The 21354-nt window shown below is 42.4% G+C and overlaps 1 protein-coding gene across 1 annotated transcript; it reads left to right on the forward strand.

Annotated features, from left to right (window-relative positions):
* The first annotated feature begins 961 nt into the window (after window positions 1-961).
* RND3 (Rho family GTPase 3) lies at window positions 962-20829 on the forward strand. The gene is made up of 5 exons (XM_019455912.2): window positions 962-1352; window positions 1835-1922; window positions 13941-14050; window positions 17219-17353; window positions 18796-20829. Exons 1-5 carry the CDS (start codon window positions 1203-1205, stop codon window positions 19045-19047), a joined length of 735 nt encoding a protein of 244 aa, XP_019311457.1. The 5' UTR covers window positions 962-1202; the 3' UTR covers window positions 19048-20829.
* The last annotated feature ends 525 nt before the right edge of the window (window positions 20830-21354 follow it).

Consider the following 21354-nt stretch of genomic DNA (forward strand, 5'->3'; position numbering starts at 1 on the left):
AACAAATGCAAGGCCATTTTTACTCCTCTTTCAGACTTTTGGGGTGGGTGGGGAGAAGGATGGATGTGAAGAAGAGGTGGGGAGGGAGCTGAAAGTTGTACCTGCATTTTCCAAGTAAGAATATTTGTGTTTTCTGGGTACAGCTGAAGTTGCTTTGATTCTAGGGAGGGGGAGGCTACAGATAGAGGAAATAAAGGCAGGATCAGAACCCCTCCTACCGAATCTCCTCACTGCAAGAGGGGCAAGGGCTGCCTTGTGTGCTTGGGTCCCTAGTGCATTAGGGCTGAGTCTCTAATGGTTTTTGCACTGAGTTATAAGAATCTTCTTTTCTCTGTTTCCACCTCTTCTACCCACACCCCCAGACCTTTGTGCCTTCTCCTGAGTGACTGAAACTGACAGCTTTCAGAAACCAGTGTGTTGCTGTGACCCAGACAAGCCAGTTCCCGCTTCTGAAATAGCCTGGCTTAGCTATTGTTCCATGGCCTATATACGTGATACAAACCATTTCTTTCTAAAAAAAAAAAAAAAAAAAAAAAAACCACTTAACCCTTCCCAACCCAAGATTTGCCTCTTATGTTTTTAAACTATGTTTTAACTTTGGTGAGAAATGTTTTTGCTTTCATCAATGTTCATGAGGCTTATGGAAAGCAGCCATAAGCTACTAAAACGTTTTAAAGAAATCCTACTAAAAATCAATATGCACAGATCCCCATTTCCCATCTCCTTCTGGACTTGTACCCTCCTATCCATCGGCTAAGCAACGCTGGGATCTCGAAGTTGCCATAGACTTAATAGGGAAATAGATCCCGCACGGTCACCCTAGAGGGCGCACTGTTTACATTTTCCGCCTGTAACCAGACGGCGCTTGCTCCCAGGCTCCATAAAAGGGGAGGAGGCGGATCAGTTTCCTTCTCTCATTGAGAAAGAGGATTGGAAGGCCGGGCGTATAAAGCCGCGCAGAGAGCGTGAAACAAAGCAGTCGGATCGGAATTGGACTTGGGAAGCGCGGTGTGGAGTCAGGCATAAAACTTGTTGGAGGGGAGTAACGAGCCTGCTCCTCTAGCCCCTCATCTGCGCTGCGCTTCAGGAGTTCCCACCAGCTTTGCGTTTTATTTTTATATGTTTTTTATATAGAGAGAAATATATATATTTTTTCCTCTTAAGAGACAATTCCTGTTCCAAGAGAAAATAAGGCAAGATCAATGAAGGAGAGAAGAGCCAGCCAGAAATTATCTAGTAAATCTATCATGGATCCTAATCAGAACGTGAAATGCAAGATAGTAGTGGTGGGAGACAGTCAGTGTGGGAAAACTGCGTTGCTGCATGTCTTCGCCAAAGACTGCTTCCCTGAGGTGAGTGTGGCCGGCGGAGGCTTGGAGGAGGGGGTCGGCCCTCGGGAATCCCCCAGTCTTGAGTTGGGCTTCTCCTTGCTTTTCCTCCGTCACCCGATTTTCTTTTTTTAAGCAGTCTTTCTTACAACTTTCCCCCTGGTTAGACTGCCCGGAAAGGGAAAGTGAGCTGGAAGCGTGTAGGGGACGCATCTTCACATTCTATTAGCTTCTGAAACTTGTTCAGTCATGTGTGCGGAACCCTGGGTTGGGAGGTTTGGATCCTCAGGTCTTGGAGAGCAGGGTGGTGCGGGTGGTGAGTCAGGGGTTTCGGAAGGGGTCTGCGTGGTTAGTGTGTGATCTGGTGTGTGCGACATTATATATGTTTTTTTTTTTTTTTAATTGGGGAGTGAGGAAGCGATTTTCGGAGGGTGTTCTGTGGGTGTCGTACATTTTAGATAATCTCTTTGCCCTCTTCCCTTCCTCTGTCCATTTTGTTTGTCCAGAATTACGTCCCTACAGTGTTTGAGAATTACACGGCCAGTTTTGAAATCGACACACAAAGAATAGAATTGAGCCTGTGGGACACTTCGGGTAAGAGAGTCATCGGACCGCGTGGCCTTCAGGGCGGGTTTCCAGCAGCTCCAGGGCGCGCGGCGGGTCTCGCGACCCCGCGCGTGGCTCACTCCCAAGCACACAACCGCGCACCACCAGCGCCCTCGGCGCCCCTGGGTTAACTTTGCCTCTTCCGTGGGATTCCCGCAGTCCCTGCTCGGTGAAAATTTTGTCTCTTCTGGGTGGGGGTGGGGGGCGACAATGGGTAGGGAGGAATGGCAGGGAGGGGAGAGAAGGGCGCTGTGTGCCCGCTGGGTGACCCCGCCGTGGGAACTGCTTGTAGCCAGGTGGCCGGGGAGCGGCTGGGCCCAGGGTGGGGGTGGGGGTGTTATGCCGGAGTCGCCTGTGGGCGGCCAAGGTGGACCGGTACTGGGGAGATGCGTGCGGCGCCTCAGAACTACCTGGCTCGCGACGGGCGCCCCTCCGGGATCTAACCTGATGGTTGTCGGAGAGGCTGGGAGCGCAGCGGTAGTAGTGGGAGGTGGGAGAAAATCCCTGAAGCGACGCAGTTACGTGTGTATTCAGCGCTTGGAGGGATTGTAACGTGAGCGCAAGCAACCGCGGCGCTCGTGACGCCTACTGCCAGGAATGCGCTGGTGGCGCGGGCAGCACCGGGCCCAGCGGTCGCCTGCCCTTGTCTCCCGCTGCCGGCCACCCGCGTAGCCTCGGCGCGAATCTGTAGGTCCGACACCCCCGCTAGCCCCCAGTGATCACGCCGCCGCACGCACCCCCCACCCCCGGCCCTCGCCCTTCCCTCCTGACCCCCGTTGCATCACCCTCTACCAGCCTGTAAGGCCGCGGGCAGCACAATTCGCCTTTGACCTTCCTGTCTAGTTGAATTATTGGCGTCGTGGTAAATTATTTTCAAGGGTCTGGGGTTCAAGGGCGGGTTATCGCCTCCTACGCGCCCACCCACCTACCTGGCGCGCGGTGGTAGAGAGGGCCCGGTACCCCGCGGTGGGGAGGCTCCCAGCGCGTGGCTATTAGGGGTTTGGGCTGGGTCAAGCTTGGTGAGGGCGGGAGGCTCGACCTGGAATCACCGGCTGGCACCGGTTCCCGCCCACCCCCAGCAGTGCTGGGCGGGGGTGAGAGGGAGGAGTACCGTTTCCCAGAAGGGTGACACCTCTGGAGGAGGAGGAGCCACCGGGAAGGCCGTTGACGGTCCCCGCGCTTAGTTCTGGGAGCTTGGGGAGTTGGGCTGCTGCGGGCAAACCGAGCCAAATCCCGGGTGAAACTAGCTTGGAGGCGCGCACAAGTGCCAACACGCAAGCGTTGCGGTCAGGCAGGGAGGCCCCAGAGGTGGGCCTGAGCCCAGCTGGGAGTGGCCTCGTGGAGGTGCTTCTGGACTGTGCGAGCTTCACGCAGCCCTCGGTTTTAACCTCTGGAGGCCCCGAGGGACTCAGGGGATTAAAGAACACGCGGAAGATACCAGACTGACAGGGTCGCCAGAGGCAGTCCGTGCACAAAGGCAAAGGAGAAGTCTCGCACGAGCGCCTCTCACGGCCGGTGCCAGATGCTCCTAGTGTTGCAGTGAGAAGCACTGATTCTGTTACCCCCTGGAGAGGCAGGCTCTTCCTCAAGTTTGGCCAAGGAGAGCAGAACCAGAACCTCACCCTGTACTGTATCGGGGTGTGCACACGGTCTCACAACTATGGGGAAGGTGTTGATAGAATTGCAGTGTTTTCTTATTTCAATAGCTCCTATTATCAGAATTGTTACATAGCCTAGTATTTAATGGGCTCTGATTCCCAGACATCATGATATTTGTTATACCTAGAGTGCAGTACCGCTGGTATGGTACCGGTAATTAGCATCGGTACTTACCCTCCTACAGTCTCTTTGGACCTAATGCATGATAAGAATTCTTTAGTCTTGGGGTCTGTAAATCTGATCTGGTCTTTGATAAAAACCTGTGTTTAGATCTTAGCTACTGGTTACCAGGGCTTTCTGTGTGCAAATCTCTACCTCCCTGAGCCTCATTTCATCATCTGAAAAGATACAGAGCTAGACAATGTGCAGGGTCTCTCCCAGCTGTATACTTCTTGGCCTTAGTATGCCAGACAGGCAAGTCTTTTTGTTTCCCAGGACGTTGGTTGCCTTCAGCTCTTAGTCTCAATGGATCTGGCACCCGTTGCTGGGGTTTTCACCACCTACAAAGCAAGCCAGGTTCTGAACAGAGCCACTGCTTCCTAGTGGAGTTAGGAAGGAGACTCGTTTGGGTAGGGAGGAGGCATGGCTGGGCCTACAGGAATGCGGGTTATGCCTCCCCTGTGTCACGCTCCATGAGTCACAGGACCACCAATGGAGATTTTAGATTAGGCGACCAAAGAGCTAAAGTGACTTTTTTTTTTTTTTTTTTTTTTTTTTTTTTTTTTTTAGGGAAGAAAAGGCACATTGTTTTTTCAAATGCTAGAAAACAAACAAAATGTGGTCAGTTTATAGTTGAGGCTATGCTTCACATGTGCAGATAAATAACACTTCAGATATCCTCAAATATTTAATCCAAACTCAATAGTTTGTACACCCTATGATGATGCTACACATGTAGCACGCCTTGCACACAGTAGTCACCCAGGAAAATCTGTTAAATGAACAAATGAATAATTGTATGCATAGTTTCCAAGGAGATAAGATTCCCTGACGTTCATTACCACTGAATTACCTGTGCGCAAAGAATGGCAACTTTATAAACACTGCCTTTCATCAGATTAAAGATAATCACCTGAAATGAAGTCTGTAATAAAATAATCACTTTTATTTTTATTTAACGTAACAAAAACTATGCATGTTTAACTCAAACATAAAGGTTTGAAAAAACCGTGATTAAGAAAACATCACACTGCAGAATTAGCCAGTAATGAAATCTTAGTTGAAATTTAGATTTATACAAATGGAAAAAAAAGGGACAAGGGTATTATTTAGAATCCTATTATGTCGATGTGAAGTGAAATGTTAACTAAGCATAGCCACCAAGTACTGGTTAAATTCTACGAAATAGATTATTTTCACCTAAAATGGTTTATCATTCACGAGCGAAAGGCATCTAACAAGAGCCACTTCATCAGAGGCTCATCATATCAAATTCCGAAAATTTTTCTACTTCATCTCAAGGTTTTTGTGACAAATTTCCAAACAGGATTATTTTTTGACAAATATTTGACATTTTCTTTGCCCACTAAGACATTTGTTTAGTTCAGGTTGTGAAAATAATTGCATATGCCTGATGCATTCTGATACATTTATTTTTTCCAACTGCTATCAATCAGTTTAACTCTGGAGAGAACATTCAAGCCCAAGACTCTAAAGTCCTAAATGCCAGATTTTTCCCTCCTTCTGGAACTTTGTGAAAGTTAAAGATTAATAGGAAAAATGAGGTATACCTAACTTCTGTTACGTAGAAAGCAGTTCTCTTTGCTGACTTCTGTACTTGGACAGCTTCTCATAAGGGGTCTCCTTCCCCCGCCCAGCAGTCATGGAATTATGCATAGGCAAAAGTGCCAATTTGGGTAGAGGAAAGAACATCAAATGGAATTAGAATATGTGGGACCTCTTTGCACCAAGAGAAGAGAATTCTTTCCCACTTTTTGAGGCACAGTAACTTGACAGTTCTTTCCATTCCCTCACCACCTCTCTCTCTGTCACTTTCTGTCCCTCTCCCTCCCTCCATCCCTTCCTTCTTTCTTCCTTTCCTTACCTACCATGAATAGGCTTTCTGTTAAGCCTTAGAGATGCAGTATTATTATACAGTCCTGCTCCTAAGAGTCATAGAACCCTGGTAGGGCAGGGGGTGGGGAAAAGGAAGCTCTCCCTGCCTAGTGTAGCTAATATTCAACCTATGTTGAGCTAATTTTGTCAGGTTCTTGAACTCAAGTCCACTGTTCCACCTGGTTGCAGTGTATTTCCCTTGTCAGGCATCACTAGTGCTGATACATCCTTTGGATCCTCCTCAGGTAGGAAACACTTTCCCCCTCCCACCCTCAGTGTACACCCCAATTAGAGCAACCACAAATGGCAATTTGCCAGCTGCTTGAAGTTATTCCAGCCCCCCCCCCCCCCCCCGCCTCCCAACGGCCAGGAAACAAAACCTTTTAAATAATGCCACCATAAATTCTCTAAAAGGGGGGATTTTTAAAGGTAGTCTTTGGATGCCGGTCCATCCTTAATTGATTTTAATGAGAAAAATTCCCTTTTCATTGATAAGATGAGTATTTGTGTTAATAGTTGTAGAAATGCTCTGAATGATTCTCAAATTCACTCATTGAGTTTCTGCAAAACACTGGGTAATGGTTTCAACATTTTGAAGTGGTAAGTGAGACCAAAGTAGTTCTAATATCTTGAATGTGAATGTTCTAATATCAGAATGTGCCACATTTGCCAAACACAGAGGCAGTTTGTAGCATGAAGCCAAATGCCTCCTAATAATGGAAACTCAGCCATTTGAGGATCACCATATCTTTTCCTAAGTGATTTGATTGCAGTGTAATTTCAGCACACGCAATTTAGGGAGTAATAATCGTTCATGCCAGCTTTTAACCAATGCACGTTAATGTCCACTTTATTTAAGGCATACTATTACTTATAAACTACTCAATTCAGCTGCTAAAATTCCTCTACAATAACTGTGCCATTGCCTCATGAACACTGTTTTGAATCTTGTCATGATGCAAGCTGCTTTTAGTCCATGAGTGCTAAAGTTAGCACTTCCTGTATTAGTTTTTAGCAGAGTAACAGAAAATATAGTTTTCTTTAATTTTTAGACTTATAGGACAAAGGAAGAAAGAGAAATCTTAATTACTCCTGGCCTGACTTTGAGGACATACTCCTCTACAAACACAAGTCAATGCATATTGTATTTGTACCTTATACATCACATTTGAAAAATGGTCTTTGTGGCAAGCACTGTACTGAGATACTGCTTTACAGAGAAAGAAGTGTTGCAGCAATGTTGGGGATTAGTGTGTATTTACTTCAGAAAAGCAGCTTCAAAATAAATAGTTCATTGGTCCCTTTTCTTGTGATTTGACATGTAAATTAACATAGCAAGACAAGACTTACAGAAATGATTATAAAACCAGTAAATGCTTTTTAGGGTATTCTGTGTGCAGGAATTCTGGTAGAGGCTGTGGGAGCAAGGGAGGGTATATTGCAAAGCAGTTCCTGCCTGCAAGGTAGTAATGGCCTCCTCCTTGGTACTGCAGTCCTTGTTTATAGGAGGGTGAATCTAAAGGTTTGAAAGCTGGATTCACCTCCCAGCAAAAAGATCCAAAGAGTAACTGAGGGCCATGGGGCCAGCCCAAGCCCCCTGACTCATTCTCACTCATTCTCACTGAAGCCCACCACAATTCCATCCTTATCTCTAGAAGTTGACTCAATTCTTAAGAAGTCTTTAACATCCCTCCCACTTGGAAACATGCCTACACTTAAGGGCTATCAGTGAAAACAAGATTCTGAAAGTTGAAGAATTCTCACTTAACTTGACATTGTGAGAGAAAGGGAGAGAGAGAATTTACAAAGAAGCCAAAGAAGCATGAGGACTTGTGATGTGAATATCAAGGGACAAATTGCAGAAAACCAGTTAGATCATAAGGTGGTAATGATCCCTACTAGCTTAGTGTTTCAAAACCAGGCTCAATGCAGTTTTCACACTGAAACTCTGTAAGAGATGTGGATTAAGGCAAAACAGAGAGCTCTGAATTTGTACGGTGATTTCCAATAAGCAATATATAAAACTACATTTGGAGATTTGTCCACCATGTATTTTTAAAAAAAGGGTATAAATTCTCTTTCTAAGTCCTTATCTATCTCTAGACCTATTTTTAAATCTCATTTAGTCTGGTGTGTTCCCCCCCCCCCCCCCCCAATCTTGTTTCTTGCTACGTTGCACATTTCGGTGAGATATCCAGTTTGGTTATTCTGATGCCACCTGAAATAGCCAGATATTTCCTCATTAATCCAGTTCCTGCATGTAGATATGACACCAAGGACCAGTAGTTTCTCCGATTAGCTCATTGGAGAGCTGGTGGCTATGCCTGCTGAACTGGTAGTACCTTAGCCATTTTCTGATGCCCTTTATATTTTTATTTGTTTTTTAAAAATGTTTATTCATTGAAAGAGAGAGCATGCATGCACAGGCATGAGCAGGGGAGGGGCAGAGATAGAGAGGAAAAGAGAGAATCCCAAGCAGGCTCTGCGCTGTCAGCACAGAAACCAACATGGGGCTTGATCTCACTAACTGTGAGATCATGACCCAAGCCTAAATCAAGAGTCTGACACTTAACAGACTGAGCCACCCAGGTGCCCCAGGTGCCCCTGATGCCCTTTAAACATCTTCTCAGTTACTATATATTGGCAACTTTACTCAGAGACACCCATGACAAAACAGAAATTTCATTGACATGGATGGAGGGTAAGCTGCCTCAGAAGTTTTAGCAGGTGTTGTATACATTGGTTTTGAAAAATGAGCCTGATGACATAGCATGTGGCAAGGTGGACTTGCTCATGGGCCTCTCCTCCAAGGAATCACACACTTACGTATAATATAAAACACAAAATCTTCAATCTGTTACAGAATGATAATGTAATTTTTAAAATGCCTGTCTACCCTTATCCCTCAAGTTCTGTGACCTCCCATGGTTCTACTTTACATAAAGTATTTTCATTCTTCTATTTTTTAAGTATCTCAATAAGATTAGGAGTTTAAAGTTTAAGCTAAAGCTTTATGTAAAGCTCAAAAATAGCAATCATTTCTACTTCTTTGACCTCTTCTCTAACTATGTAACTGCATTGTCCCCAGAAATTGAGAACATAGATTGCATTTTTGTAGCAACACAGAAATGCCCTCACATTTTCATAAAATCTGTTCATAATTCCTGTTAATCTGAACCTATAAAGAAATAAAGGAAATAGCCTCTCTGGGAATGTTTGCTGCATTTTTACAGGCATGGCGCTTATCCTTCAGACTCCTTGGGAAAATGAATTCAACAGAGTCTTGTACTGAGCCAGACACGAAAGTTCTGCCCAGACTCACATTCTTGAGATTATTGCTGACTTGAAGCTTTCACTCTGAGTAGAGACGGCATGAGGAAATGGAATCTGGTAATAATTGGGCAGATCATAGAGGCTCGCATGGTAGCTGCTTTCTGGTACAGATGTTCTCTTGCTAGTCACTAAAACTACCAAAAGTTAATATGTTTTCTCTGCCAAAATTATACAACATTCCAAATTTTACTGTTCTTGGTAGGGATTTCTTTTTTGGGGAAGGGGAAGCTTTTCAACTTCAGGTTCAAGGAAAAGAGTATTTCAATTATGAAATATTCAACTAGAAGGGTTTGCAGTTCTCAAGCTCCTGTAAAGCCTCAGCATTTGAACTGGTTTTGCAAAAGGTTCCATAAAGCCTCCCTTTTGGGCATGAATCTTCTGACATATACATTTAAGTATGTGCATATATGGTGTGTTCTATCTTTGTGCAAGGATGACTTAAGCAAGCAGGTATGTGTCTGCAGAATTAGTTTCTGGGTGAGGCATTTGGTGACTATTCTTGGGCTGGAAGTATTGCTGTCACCCAGAATTAATGATCCTGAAGACAAAGATGGTTAGACCTGAAGTTTCAAAAACGTTTTTGGAACTTTGCTGATGTTTGCCAAACTTGAACTCAAGAGAACCCCAAACGTGCACTTATTCCAGTTTACCCAGAGCAAAGCCCTCTGACTATATGGGGTGGGGGGTGGGGGGGCTGGGGGGGGGGAGTGGGCACATTTTACACATGTGGCATGGTTGTTTCTTTACAATATAGAGTTTCCTGGAGTTTTCCTTTTGGTGTTCTGATAGGTGATTAGAAAGGACTTTGGAATGGTGCTGTGTGCTTAAGAGTTTCATGTAGTGTAAGAGACATGCAGCATGTGGAAATTCCCATATACGTGGAGACCATTTCACATGCTGAGAACGAGTTGACAAGCAAAGCTTAGACTAACTGAATTAGGCCTGGGAACATTCCTGGATACTGGAGCACCTACCATATGAACCTCAGTACCTACCATGTAGGGTGGGTCTAGTTCAGTACTTGACTACATAATGATTGGCGCTCTTCTGTGTGCCATGTTCAGTTCTACGCTTACCCTGGAAGCTTTTCACGTGCATCTTTTAAATCTATAGACTTTGTTTGTTTGTTTGTTTTTGTTTTGTTTTGTTTTTTGCTGTTTTTTTTTTTTTTTTTTTTTTTTTTTTTTTTTTTTTTTGGCCGTTTGGCTAGCAGAATGTTTTAAGACTTTCTGGAGGGATATAGGAGTACAAGGCAGATACTGTCCATTTCATCGGCTTGCTTTCTGCTCCTCACTTTCCTGTCACTTCTGCCTTTCAATGTTGCTTGTAACTTCACAGGGGCATTCCTGGAATTCCTCTTCATTTCTCCTTGGCTGGAGAGTTATCCCCGGATGCCAGTGATTACACCCTGACTCTCCAGCTTTGCTTTTCTCACTTCCTTTGTGTAGTAGCATGGGCTTTATAGATAGGGAAGAATTCAAAGTGCTTAAACACAGAGTGAACACTGTCAAATCACACAGGAATTTTTTTTTTTTTTAACTGAAGGTCCTGCTTCGCTGATGAATTGCTAGATTTTTCCCGGTAGAACAATTCTCTTATAATCCTGTGTTGTCTTTTGTCTTTTTTTTTTTCTTTACTACAAAACAATGGAGACAGGTTTTTCTATCCAAAAAAAAGTTCTAACCTTACCCTAGCAAAAATTTAATGAAGAAATGGACTTTCTATTTTTAATGCCAAATCACTCTTGTAGTTCGTGGTTGGACAAATTACACCTCTAAGTACTAAATGTGAGGATCAGTTTTATTACCACCTTTGGACACTTGTTGATCTAAAAGTACCGTTCATTAGCAAAAGTAGTAAGACAGGATCAAAGTGTCGTTCCTAATTGGGTCTTGTTAAAGCTCTTTAAAATCACCCTTCTATTTCATCCAGCAAGGAGCTTTACTTCCCATGAAAACCTTTACACACAAATGTATTTTCATTCAAAATACTAAACCAAATAAAAACAAAAGAGGAAACAAACCTCCATAAGAATTTGTTTTCAGTTGCACACTGTTTCATTTTCAGGCCTGGCCACCGTCTATATTTTGCAGATATATGGGCATACCCACTGAGCACAGAAGGCAGCTCACTTGAAAGTAGTGAGCAAGACTGGGGCTCCTGGGTGGCTCAGTCGGTTGAGCGTCCGAGCTCAGCTCAGGTCATGATCTCACAGTCCGTGAGTTCGAGCCCCGCGGCAGGCTCTGTGCTCACAGCTCAGAGCCTGGAGCCTGCTTTGGATTCTGTGTCTCCCTCTCTCTCTGCCCTTACCCTGCTCATGCTCTGTCTCTCTGTCTCAGAAATAAATAAAAACATTAAAAAAAAAAAAAAGAAAGAAAGAAAGTAGTGAGCAAGAATCTCCAGCCTTGACTGAGGGCTGAAGACAAAGCCAGATCCTCCTTGTGTCCATAAAAATGGGTGGGGGAGGCGAACCCAGGACACAACCGGAGGAAGGAGTATTCTCTGCGGTCACCTGGTGACCTAAATGCTGAAATCATTCCTCTGGAATTTACTGGTAGTCCCGATGTTACTCTATTTTAGCACCTTTGTAATTCTCCAGTTGTCTTTCCTAAAGTTTGTATTTGGGAAAGATGGTCTTTGGGTCTTCCCATTGTTAACACAGAGAACTCTTAGTACAGGGAAATCAGTATACTCTCTGTTACATAGAATACTCTCATCCAGACATAGGTCATGTTCTGAAGGCACCTGGATATGCCTTTCATCCAATTCCAGTTGGCCTGATTGAGGCTGGAAAGTAGCCACAGTGAGATAGTTGTCTTTTGTAATGTGAGTGATTTCCAAGAAAGATCTCTGAGGCCCTGTTAGGGTCCTGGCCATCAGAATTGTCAGACAGCTGTACTCTATGAATTTGGGGTCATGTCATATCTTACTAACTTGGAAGAGCAGAGGAAGTCTTTGTGTATGTGTCTGGTATTTGTATACCACTCTGTAATCTGGAATTTTCTGACTGTGCACTTTGAAAAAGATTTCCTAACTTTATTTACAGAAGCAGCTGAGTCAAAGTCTAACTTTGAACACAGAAATGAGAGAGGTTGAGATTGAACTTCACAAAACAAATACAGAAATAACCATTATACCTAGAAACAGTGATAAGCCATCTCATTTCTGATGCCTCTCAAAAATGTTTAAATTAGTGAGTTGTTTGTGAATTATTCTCTTGACCTTAAATTTCTTCTAGTGGCTGCAAAAGCAGTCACAACTCATTTTCAGAGACAGTGCCGTTCCAGTATGCCTTAATATCCAGTATGCCTTTAAAAGGACTTGATATTTTTTAACTCTAAACCCTTTAAGCTTTTGAAAAATGCCTTTCAGTTGTCAGTCTCTGTAACACCAGAGTCCTGATTCCAGATGTGTGTAGGGAGCTACTGCAGCTTGTGAAAAATTCTGGTTTAGATTTCTTCTTGGTTCCTAGAACGTTCCCTACTTGGTTGCTTGTAGACACAGCTGTCCTGGAGTTGTCACTGTCCATCCCGAAAGCAGCTGTTGAAAAGGCCACAGAGTTCCTGGGGTTGCATAGTGAATGCCAGATGCACCCTAACCACAGTAACTTCTAGGTCTCAAGAGCAGCCTCCTGAAGAATGTTGTTTTGATAGAATTGTAAAAGATTATTTTAAAAGCTTCTTTATAGTCTTTCTCTCCTCCTGACTTTGACTACCGAGGTTTTGATTTATCAGGGGACAATATGTCATGTTTTTCTGCTAGAAACGGAGAGTGATGTCAAAATGAAATTGGGTTTCAAAAAAACTTTGGTAGCTTAGATTTTCTTCTTCTCCTCTGGAGTCAGATACCTATATATGTAAAATGATTTTTCACGCTATGCTTGTAAAATGGTAGTATACTGAAAATGATTTTAAAAAATAAATAACATTGGCAAGCTGTATTTAATTTTATAGTCACACCATTGTACAATAATTGACTTCATGTAATTGTTCATCCTTTGGGATTCTAAAAGAAATAGAAATTCTTCTAAACAATGAGACATTTCTGTGGTTAAATTAATTGGCTGGCAACTTGAATCTTTTGGGTGCCCTGGATTTAACTCAGGCCGAGACCCCTGCATCATGCCTCAGTGTCACTCTCAGAGATGGAACTGTGTAGAAAAGTGACATGGCCAATATGGCATTTCTTACATTCTTCGGTTGTAACAGAAAGAGAGTCCACATAGGGTTTGGGGATAAGTTCAAGTAAGCAAGCGCACAAATCAGTGGCTCATCCAAACGTGTAACTGAGATAGGGTGACTCTGTGCTTACTGCAGTTCTCTTTTCGGAGCTGGCCCTTCCCTCCCTCCCCCACTCATCCCATCCGATTACCAGAGAGATCTTGAGGTCTTGTCTCTTTCCCAAGAAGTAGCTCCATTTACGGTGCTTGCTACCACTCAGCTTGTAATAGCAACAATACAACCATAACCATAGTTGAGACTTATCAGTCCCTTACTAAATCCCAGTCATTGCCCGGGTTCATTTAATCCCAGGTGTAGGTATTGTTGTCATCTTCATTTTAGGATGAAGAATCAGAGACACAGAGCCCTAAATGTGCCTTGCCCCCCTCCTTCAGTGATGGAGGTAGATTTGCACCCCAGGCCACCTGACTCCTCATGCTTCTACTCTACACTTCACCCAGGTGCCTTCGGGGACCCTGCACCATACAGATTTCAGCCTAAAGTCCTTGCTCCTCCCCTTGAATTTAAGACAGATGCCAATGAGGCCGCCTTATCTTCTGGTAGAAATGAATATACTACCACTGGGCTGTTGCTTGTTTGCATTCTTCTCTAAGAATTTGAGAAGGTGGGAATAGAGCCATGTGATATTCAGGGGGTTTAACTCAAAAGGGTAGAGTTAGTAGATGACAAATAAATAGGATTTTTATCTGAAAATGTGTGTTTCTTTGTTTCTTCTCAGGTTCTCCTTACTATGACAACGTTCGGCCTCTCTCTTACCCAGATTCAGATGCCGTGCTGATTTGCTTTGACATCAGTAGACCAGAGACTCTGGACAGTGTGCTAAAAAAGGCAAGTGCTGGAGACAATGGCACAGTTCGGTGCTGGCCCATCTGTAAAACAGAGACGGGGGTTGGCTGGGGGAGCTCAAACACTCCAGTTAATACTTTGCTGTATATTTTGTAATTAAAATGCTGTAAACAACACTCTCATACTACAGCAACGTTTCTACACACATATGTCAAAGTTTTGACCATGAACCTGCTTAAAATTTTCTTTCATTTTTAGAAAGTACGTGCCCTTTAAAGAGCTTCTGTCTTTACCTTTTGGGCGAAAATGGTGCAGCCAAAAATATTAATATTCAATTACTCTCAAGCATGTGTTTCTTTTTCCATCCTTCATTTCTCCTATAGATTGTGCCTTAGTTTACAGGTTTACATTTGACCTCAGTTCATATATTGAAATAAATGTAATAATAGCTGTTTTGGTGAAGAAGCTGTGCTTTGGTTATGATGTTATTTATTAGAAATAGTACTGTTAAAGGAGGAGTGGAGGTGTGTTTTCAGACATTAGATAAGGTGAAGAGTGATCAGATAGATATCAGAGAGTGATAAAAACAGTAGTTTTAAACATGCTATAAAGAACACATTTGGTTTCTGGAGGTTCATAGGTTCTGTAGGTGGAGAAGGGACCTGAGCAAGCTCGGGCTGGAACCAGGGGGAGGTCAGGAGGAAGGGAGCCTGTTGTAGGATGGATCGTAAGTCCTAGGGAGGCCAATGGGGGAGAGGAGTGTTTCTGGGCTGCCACCAACCTAGGACTAAGCCCCTGGCTGGTCACAGAAGGCGTACGCTTGTCCATGGATGAGCATGTATTTGCCACTCTCTGTTTTCTCAGTCCTGGTCTGAGTGCTGGGAGGTTTCAGAGTCAGAGCCTTCTGTAGATCACCTGCCTCTTCTCCATGCACTAAGGCTACGACAAAGGCCGTGGTTGAGAGCAAGGTAATGTGTTTGTATTTTGTGTGTTTTTATTAGTTTACATTCCCCTATTATGTTTGACTGCTCATCTTGGATGTCATTACGAAATGAGGATTTGAAGGTGATTTATTCCCCTCCTCACCTCGGTCTCTTTACCAAACATGACAAACACAGTTAGTTAGCTCAATGAAATAAGAATTTCTTGAAAGATCAAAGGCTCTTTTTACTCCTTTCAATTTTGAGTAATGTGTTATCTAACACAAATAATGCTAATGTTTGTCAGATTCAGGCAGAAATGCACCTTTCCTATCTTCAGTGCTTGTAAACAATTGCTAGACATGCAGAAGGAAACCAAAGTCATTACACCGCTGAAGAGCAACATAACGACATGTCTACTGCTTGTCTGTAGATCAAAGAGATTGCTTATTTACTGGAGGTTTTACTTGATGTAGTATCAGGTTGTGCATAATTTATGATCAAAAGCCTTGCTCTTATTTTATTTTGCTTTTGTCTTCTAAGATCTAATGAATAGTGACTTTGGCCTTAGAGATATTAATGAATGTGTTTTACATTTGTGTGAAGTTTAAGGCTCATGATAACCCGTGCAGTGGTTTGTCTTGATTAATTGAGTCTTTAAGTCCTCGAATATCAAAGAGTTTAGAGTGTCATAAAGCAGGATAGATCTTTTTTTCTTTTTCAATTCATCTTGCAGTTCGAACTCCAGTGTCATCTAGCAAATGGTAGATGCTTCTAAATAACTCTGGAAGGAAGGGAGGAGAGAAGGAGGGATTTGGTAGAAAAATTAGGCTCTTGTGGAAAGCATGTTTGTACCTTTTTGTCTGCCCAAAGTACACCTCTAGATCTGGAGATGTCCCCTTTAGTGGTCTTTTAAATGACTCTGGCAGGATGTCCCTCTTATCTAGTATTATATACATGACTTTGTCAACCCTGCTCTTGGGTGGATTCCACAGCTATGTCTTTCTTTCTCTCTTTCTTTTTAATGTTTATTTATTTGTGTTTGTGTGTGAAAGAGAGAGAGAGAGAGAGGGAGGCAGGGCGTGCGTGGAGGAGGAGCAGAGAGAGAGGGAGACACAGAATCTGAAGCAGGCTCCAGGCTCTGAGCTGTCAGCACAGACCCCGACTCAGGCCTCAAACCCATGAACCGTGAGATAGTGACCTAAGCCGAAGTCGGATGCTTAACCGACTGAGCCACCCAGGCACCCCCACAGCTATGTCTTAATCATCTTTGTAACGACCACAGTACTTAGTAGATCACTTAATGTGTACTTGTGTGTGTGGGCTGGGAGAGCCAGCCTGGTTCCTGATCTTGGCTTTCCATTCCCCCATCCCCAGGAGCCAGAGCTCTCCTGGGAACACTCTGAATCCCTGTCTCCCATCATGATGGTCATCTGAAGCTTGAGGAAATGAAACCACAGAAAGTCAGCTGTTCACTCTTTAAGAGGACAACTGGAATTCCCTCCTAGGCATTTCTGGAGGCTCTAATAAGTCTTGTCAGGTCACGAAAACAGCTAGCCAAATTGGACTAAATTGAAATATGAAACAACTTATGCAATTTAAAACTAACTCAAGGGCATATCAGCTATAGGACCAGAGGCCTTCCCGATAGCCTAGAGGTGGGCCTTTGTAAACTTCATGATCTGTGTTGATTCAGTCACTTGAATGGAAGTTCCTTAAAGGCAGGCCATTCTGTTTATTAACACTGTCTCCAGTCCCTGAAATCTCACTGGAAATGTTGGCACATGGTGGCTGTTCAGCCTTTCTTGGTGGGATTTGTGGATGCATACCTGTGCTTGTGTTGGCTCTGCCTTGTTCTCAACCTTCCAGGCTGGGAAGTACCAGCTCAACATATCTGAGGATACAGTCATGTGTTAGAATATATAATTATTCCTAAGGCACTTTTATCCTTCAGAGATACCCCAATAATTAAGAAATTATTGGAGCTACCTTCTGACATCACCCAACAAGTTTCTTGCTTAGGGATAGGTAGTGAGTCACAGAGAGGGAGAAGAGATAATAACATACATAAGTGTTCCTTAATGAATCCACTTTAAAAAGTAGTAAAACTTAATAATCTACTCGAAAGATACAGGCAAGTTTGCTTCTTCATCTGAAGTGACATTTTCTTTCAAATGTTCTTTTTGAGTCTCCATTTCCGACGTCCGCCAGTGGAGGAATTGTTTGCTGATATATAGATGCCAGCACTATGCTAATTTTTCATCTTACTTCTCTCTTCCCACACCCTCAGTGGAAAGGTGAAATCCAGGAGTTTTGCCCCAACACCAAAATGCTGCTGGTTGGCTGCAAATCTGACCTTCGGACAGATGTTAGTACATTAGTAGAGCTCTCGAATCACAGACAGACACCAGTGTCATATGATCAGGTATGTATGTTGTCAGTGTATAAATGTGGATTTCAAAAAGGATGACGAAAGTGGACCATCACTCATTATAAATAAAGGAAAAAGTAGCTGCTTTTCTAAAGGCTCCACCAGTAGTCAGCTCCAGGTTAAAAACCCTTGAGTAAGGTGCGTTCTGAGTCCCATGTGTCCGGGTGGACCATCTGAAAACACAGAGGAAAGAGCTGGCGTTCTTTGTCCTCATGCCTCCTACAGCGAGCATCTAAGCCCCTCATGACAGCTGATAGCTCAGACTGTGAAGACCGCAAAGTGATCTGGGGCAGGGTTCAGCTGAGATTTTGATGGTACCTTGATGCTGGACCCTCTCAAAAAGCGTTCCAATATTTGTTTAGTAGTTTACTTTATGAGGATTAGATAAGGATATGTGTGTGCATCAATAAGATGAGTTTGGAAAACATCTTTTAAAATGAGAAATGCTCTGTCATTCAGTAGGGTAATCACATGATATTTGGTTACTGAGTATATAAACAGTGGATCATATTCTACCCTTTGTATACCTCTGCAGCTCTTCCTGGGTTTAAAGTTAGATGGATCTAAGAGAAAATGTGGTCAAATCAGTAATACTCTGTGAGAGAGGTCATCTTACTTTACACTCAGCAGAACAATAAAATACTTAAGAAGGACATTGCCAGTAAAGTAGAACACTGCATAAAACTGTCTTTTAGAGATTCATCATTTCTGTGGGCATCTCCCCCAAGTATCTAGAAAGAATTTGTTTCAGAACTTCATTCTCTGAAAACTTAACAACCAGATTCTAAAGAGAGTTCATGTTGAAATAGCTAGAATTTTCCTTAGTGTTCATCATTTTAAATACTGTAGTCATGTTTGCCTTACACGTGCAATTAATAAAAATCTAGTTACTTAAAGAAGTCATTTTGATGCACACATGCTTATTACTGTGTTCCCTGGTTGTCTGTCCGGTCCATGTTTAGAAATTCTGTATTTTGTGTTTCCCAAAGTTATAGGTCTCATAACAGTGTTATTCATTTCCTCAGTTTATTTTGGCCCTGAGACATAATCACATACATTTCAAATTTGATTCTAAATTCCACCCCTTACCCTTGTTTTTTATGCAGCCTATTGACTAGTTTTGAGCACCATTTAGACTCAAGAAAAATCAGGCTTTCACACCTCTGGGAAGTCAAGCATTGTCTACTGAGTGATGATAACTGAACATTTTAAGACCGAGTCTTGGCTGCAAATATTTATGAAATAATACGTTATAATTTATTACAAAAGAATGCATTTTAAAAACTGGAGGATTTTTTTTGCAGCAACACTTGGAAAACACAGCTCACATATTTGAAATGTTTTGCAATGCATTATTATTCTGTGGTATTAGGAAGACACTTTATAACTTTCCCAAGGACTTATTGCTGATTGCAATCCATTCTTTTGCTTCTCAGGGGGCAAATATGGCCAAACAGATTGGAGCAGCCACTTACATTGAATGCTCAGCTTTACAGTCAGAAAATAGTGTCAGAGACATTTTTCACGTTGCCACCTTGGCATGTGTAAACAAGACAAATAAAAACGTTAAGCGGAACAAATCACAGAGGGCCACAAAGCGGATCTCACACATGCCCAGCAGACCAGAACTCTCTGCAGTTGCTACGGACTTACGAAAAGACAAAGCGAAGAGTTGCACTGTGATGTGAATCTCTGTCTCTTTAATGAGGACAAGGAAGTCTAGTGTAAAAAACACAAACAACAAAACAGAAAGGTGAAGTCTGAATGAAGCGCACAGCCAAAGTCACGTATTCTGGAGGCTTAGGAGGTGTTTGGAAAGATGCTCATCTTTTTGGAATCCTGTCCTTAGGTTCGGCATGTAGAACAGGCAGTTCAGTGAATACGTTGAAGAGTGTTGAAGTGTGACTTGAAAAATATGCCAAAAAAGAGAGATTCAAATGGGCTAGAAGTAGATAAAGAGGAACGAGAGGACCTCCAAGAAGAAGAATCACGTTCTGAATGGTGCTTGCGTTTTTGTTTTCTTTGTTACAATCTCTTCATGGATCTCTACTTTGATTTAATTTTTAAATGTTTTAATCTCCTTTACAAAAAGTATATATTAATATACCGTCCTCACTGGGGAACTGGCACTGTGACCTTAGCGTTTAGTTTTCTAGAGGATGTGATCTAATTTCCTCCTAGCTCATCATTAAAATGGAAATTGTATCAGGACCCATGGGATATCCAGAGGAAAAGTTTGTAAGGCTTTGAAATCTTGCCTTCCTGAAGATAGCTGAGCGAGATGGTTCTAAAGAAAGGCTTTTGGAGTCTGGCAAGATATGCAGACCAGCACTACAAAGATCAAATAGATCAAATAGAAAAAAGGTGTCCGTTTTTATGCAGTCTGATGGTTCTGTTCATCATTGTGATTGTCATTAAAAAGTGGTAAATTGCTCAATGTAATATTTTTGTGCGCTGTTTAGAAAAGAGGGTGTGTGATTTCTTTTGCCATCATTGATGAAAGTGCAAAGTCAAATGAGAGGTGTCTTGGTTTGACGTCATAAAATGATCCAAGGGGGGAAAATATCTAAAATGTAGGTACTCTTTTCCCCTGAAGAGATAATGAAGGAATAGTAGCAGAAAGCACAGTTTGTGAGTAAAGCTGTCTGGAATTAAGTTACCAAAAGTACAAAGCAAAAGGCCTATTATTTTGGGATGAAGCTCCAAAGTTGACAGCATCTGATATCTCTTGGTTTATTTCACTTTCTTTAAAAGAACATCTCTAAGAGAAGGACCTTCTTACCTAAGCTTTAGAGAATCCTTAGAAGAAAAGTGTGATGTCACTCCTGACACTACACTAGGGCAATTCCATAGAGCGATTGCTTACCCAGATTCCTCACGTAACCAGATTCAGCCAAGGCCGGTGTTCAATACTTGATTGCTGTTGTTCCGTAAAATAATCAGCATTGAAAATAGTTTACAGATATTTTTTGACCAGTTCCTTTTAGAACTTCTTTCAGAGGAGAAACCAGATCTGACCTGTTTATTGTTGGCGCTTGTTGAAAACGAGCTTTCTTTTCCAGTGATAAAGCTTCATTTTTGAAGTGTTGAAGCTGTGCTCCCATTAAATTGTAGCAGAAGAGGAGATTAAGGTAATTACAACATTCAGTCCTTTGTCTTACAAGCACTTTGTTTTGTCTCTGCAAGAAAATACCATTCCAGTCATTTCCCACGAAATACAGACGTTTTACCAACATAATATGCTTTGATTGATGCAGCGTTATGCTTTGGGCAGTATTACAAAATAGCTGGCAAGTGCTTTCTGTATTTAAATATTGTAAAAAGAAAATAAGTTATAACTGTTATAAAGCAGAACTTGCGTTGCATTTTTTTAAATGTTGAAGTCACTTTGTATGTTTGTTTGGTCAATGTTTCCGCAGTATTTATTAAAACATACTTTTGTTTTTCTTTCAAATAAAAAAGTAACCATGTCTTTGTCTAAATATGATTTGTCCTTTATTATCTACTTCCTGGTTTAGCTGTTTGGTTTTGTTCTTTAATGGAGATGATGAGAGCATCCAGCCTCACGTTTTCTAAACTAGTAAGCTTTGGAAGTTTTTGATTCTTCCTGGTGGTGGAAGTTTCTTGGGCAAAAGCTAAATCTGCGTAGGTAAGAGGTTTTTCATAACAATTTCAAATCACAAGAAGAAAATGGAGTATTACCAGACTAAGCGGTTCGATCATAGAAAAAGAGCTACGATACTGCATAAGATTAAAAAACATGGAAAAAAATTTTAAATGATAAAAGATATGGAAATGCCTTGAACTCTTTAGTAATGAGACAGTGTGAGGTAGTCTCAGGTCACACGTTTAATTCTGCTTATGAGCTGTGTTTGCTTTCTTGCCCTTTGTCCCCCAACCCATCCCTCACTTCCAGCCTCAGTCCCTAACCCAGCCATCCACCTTGGATTGCATGTTTTTGTTCAGAGGTCAGTAGGGTAGATGACCCAGGACCT

The sequence above is a fragment of the Panthera pardus genome, unplaced genomic scaffold, assembly GCF_024362965.1.
Source record: "Panthera pardus isolate Hobbes unplaced genomic scaffold, ASM2436296v1 HiC_scaffold_10, whole genome shotgun sequence".
Classification (NCBI taxonomy): Eukaryota; Metazoa; Chordata; class Mammalia; order Carnivora; family Felidae; genus Panthera; species Panthera pardus.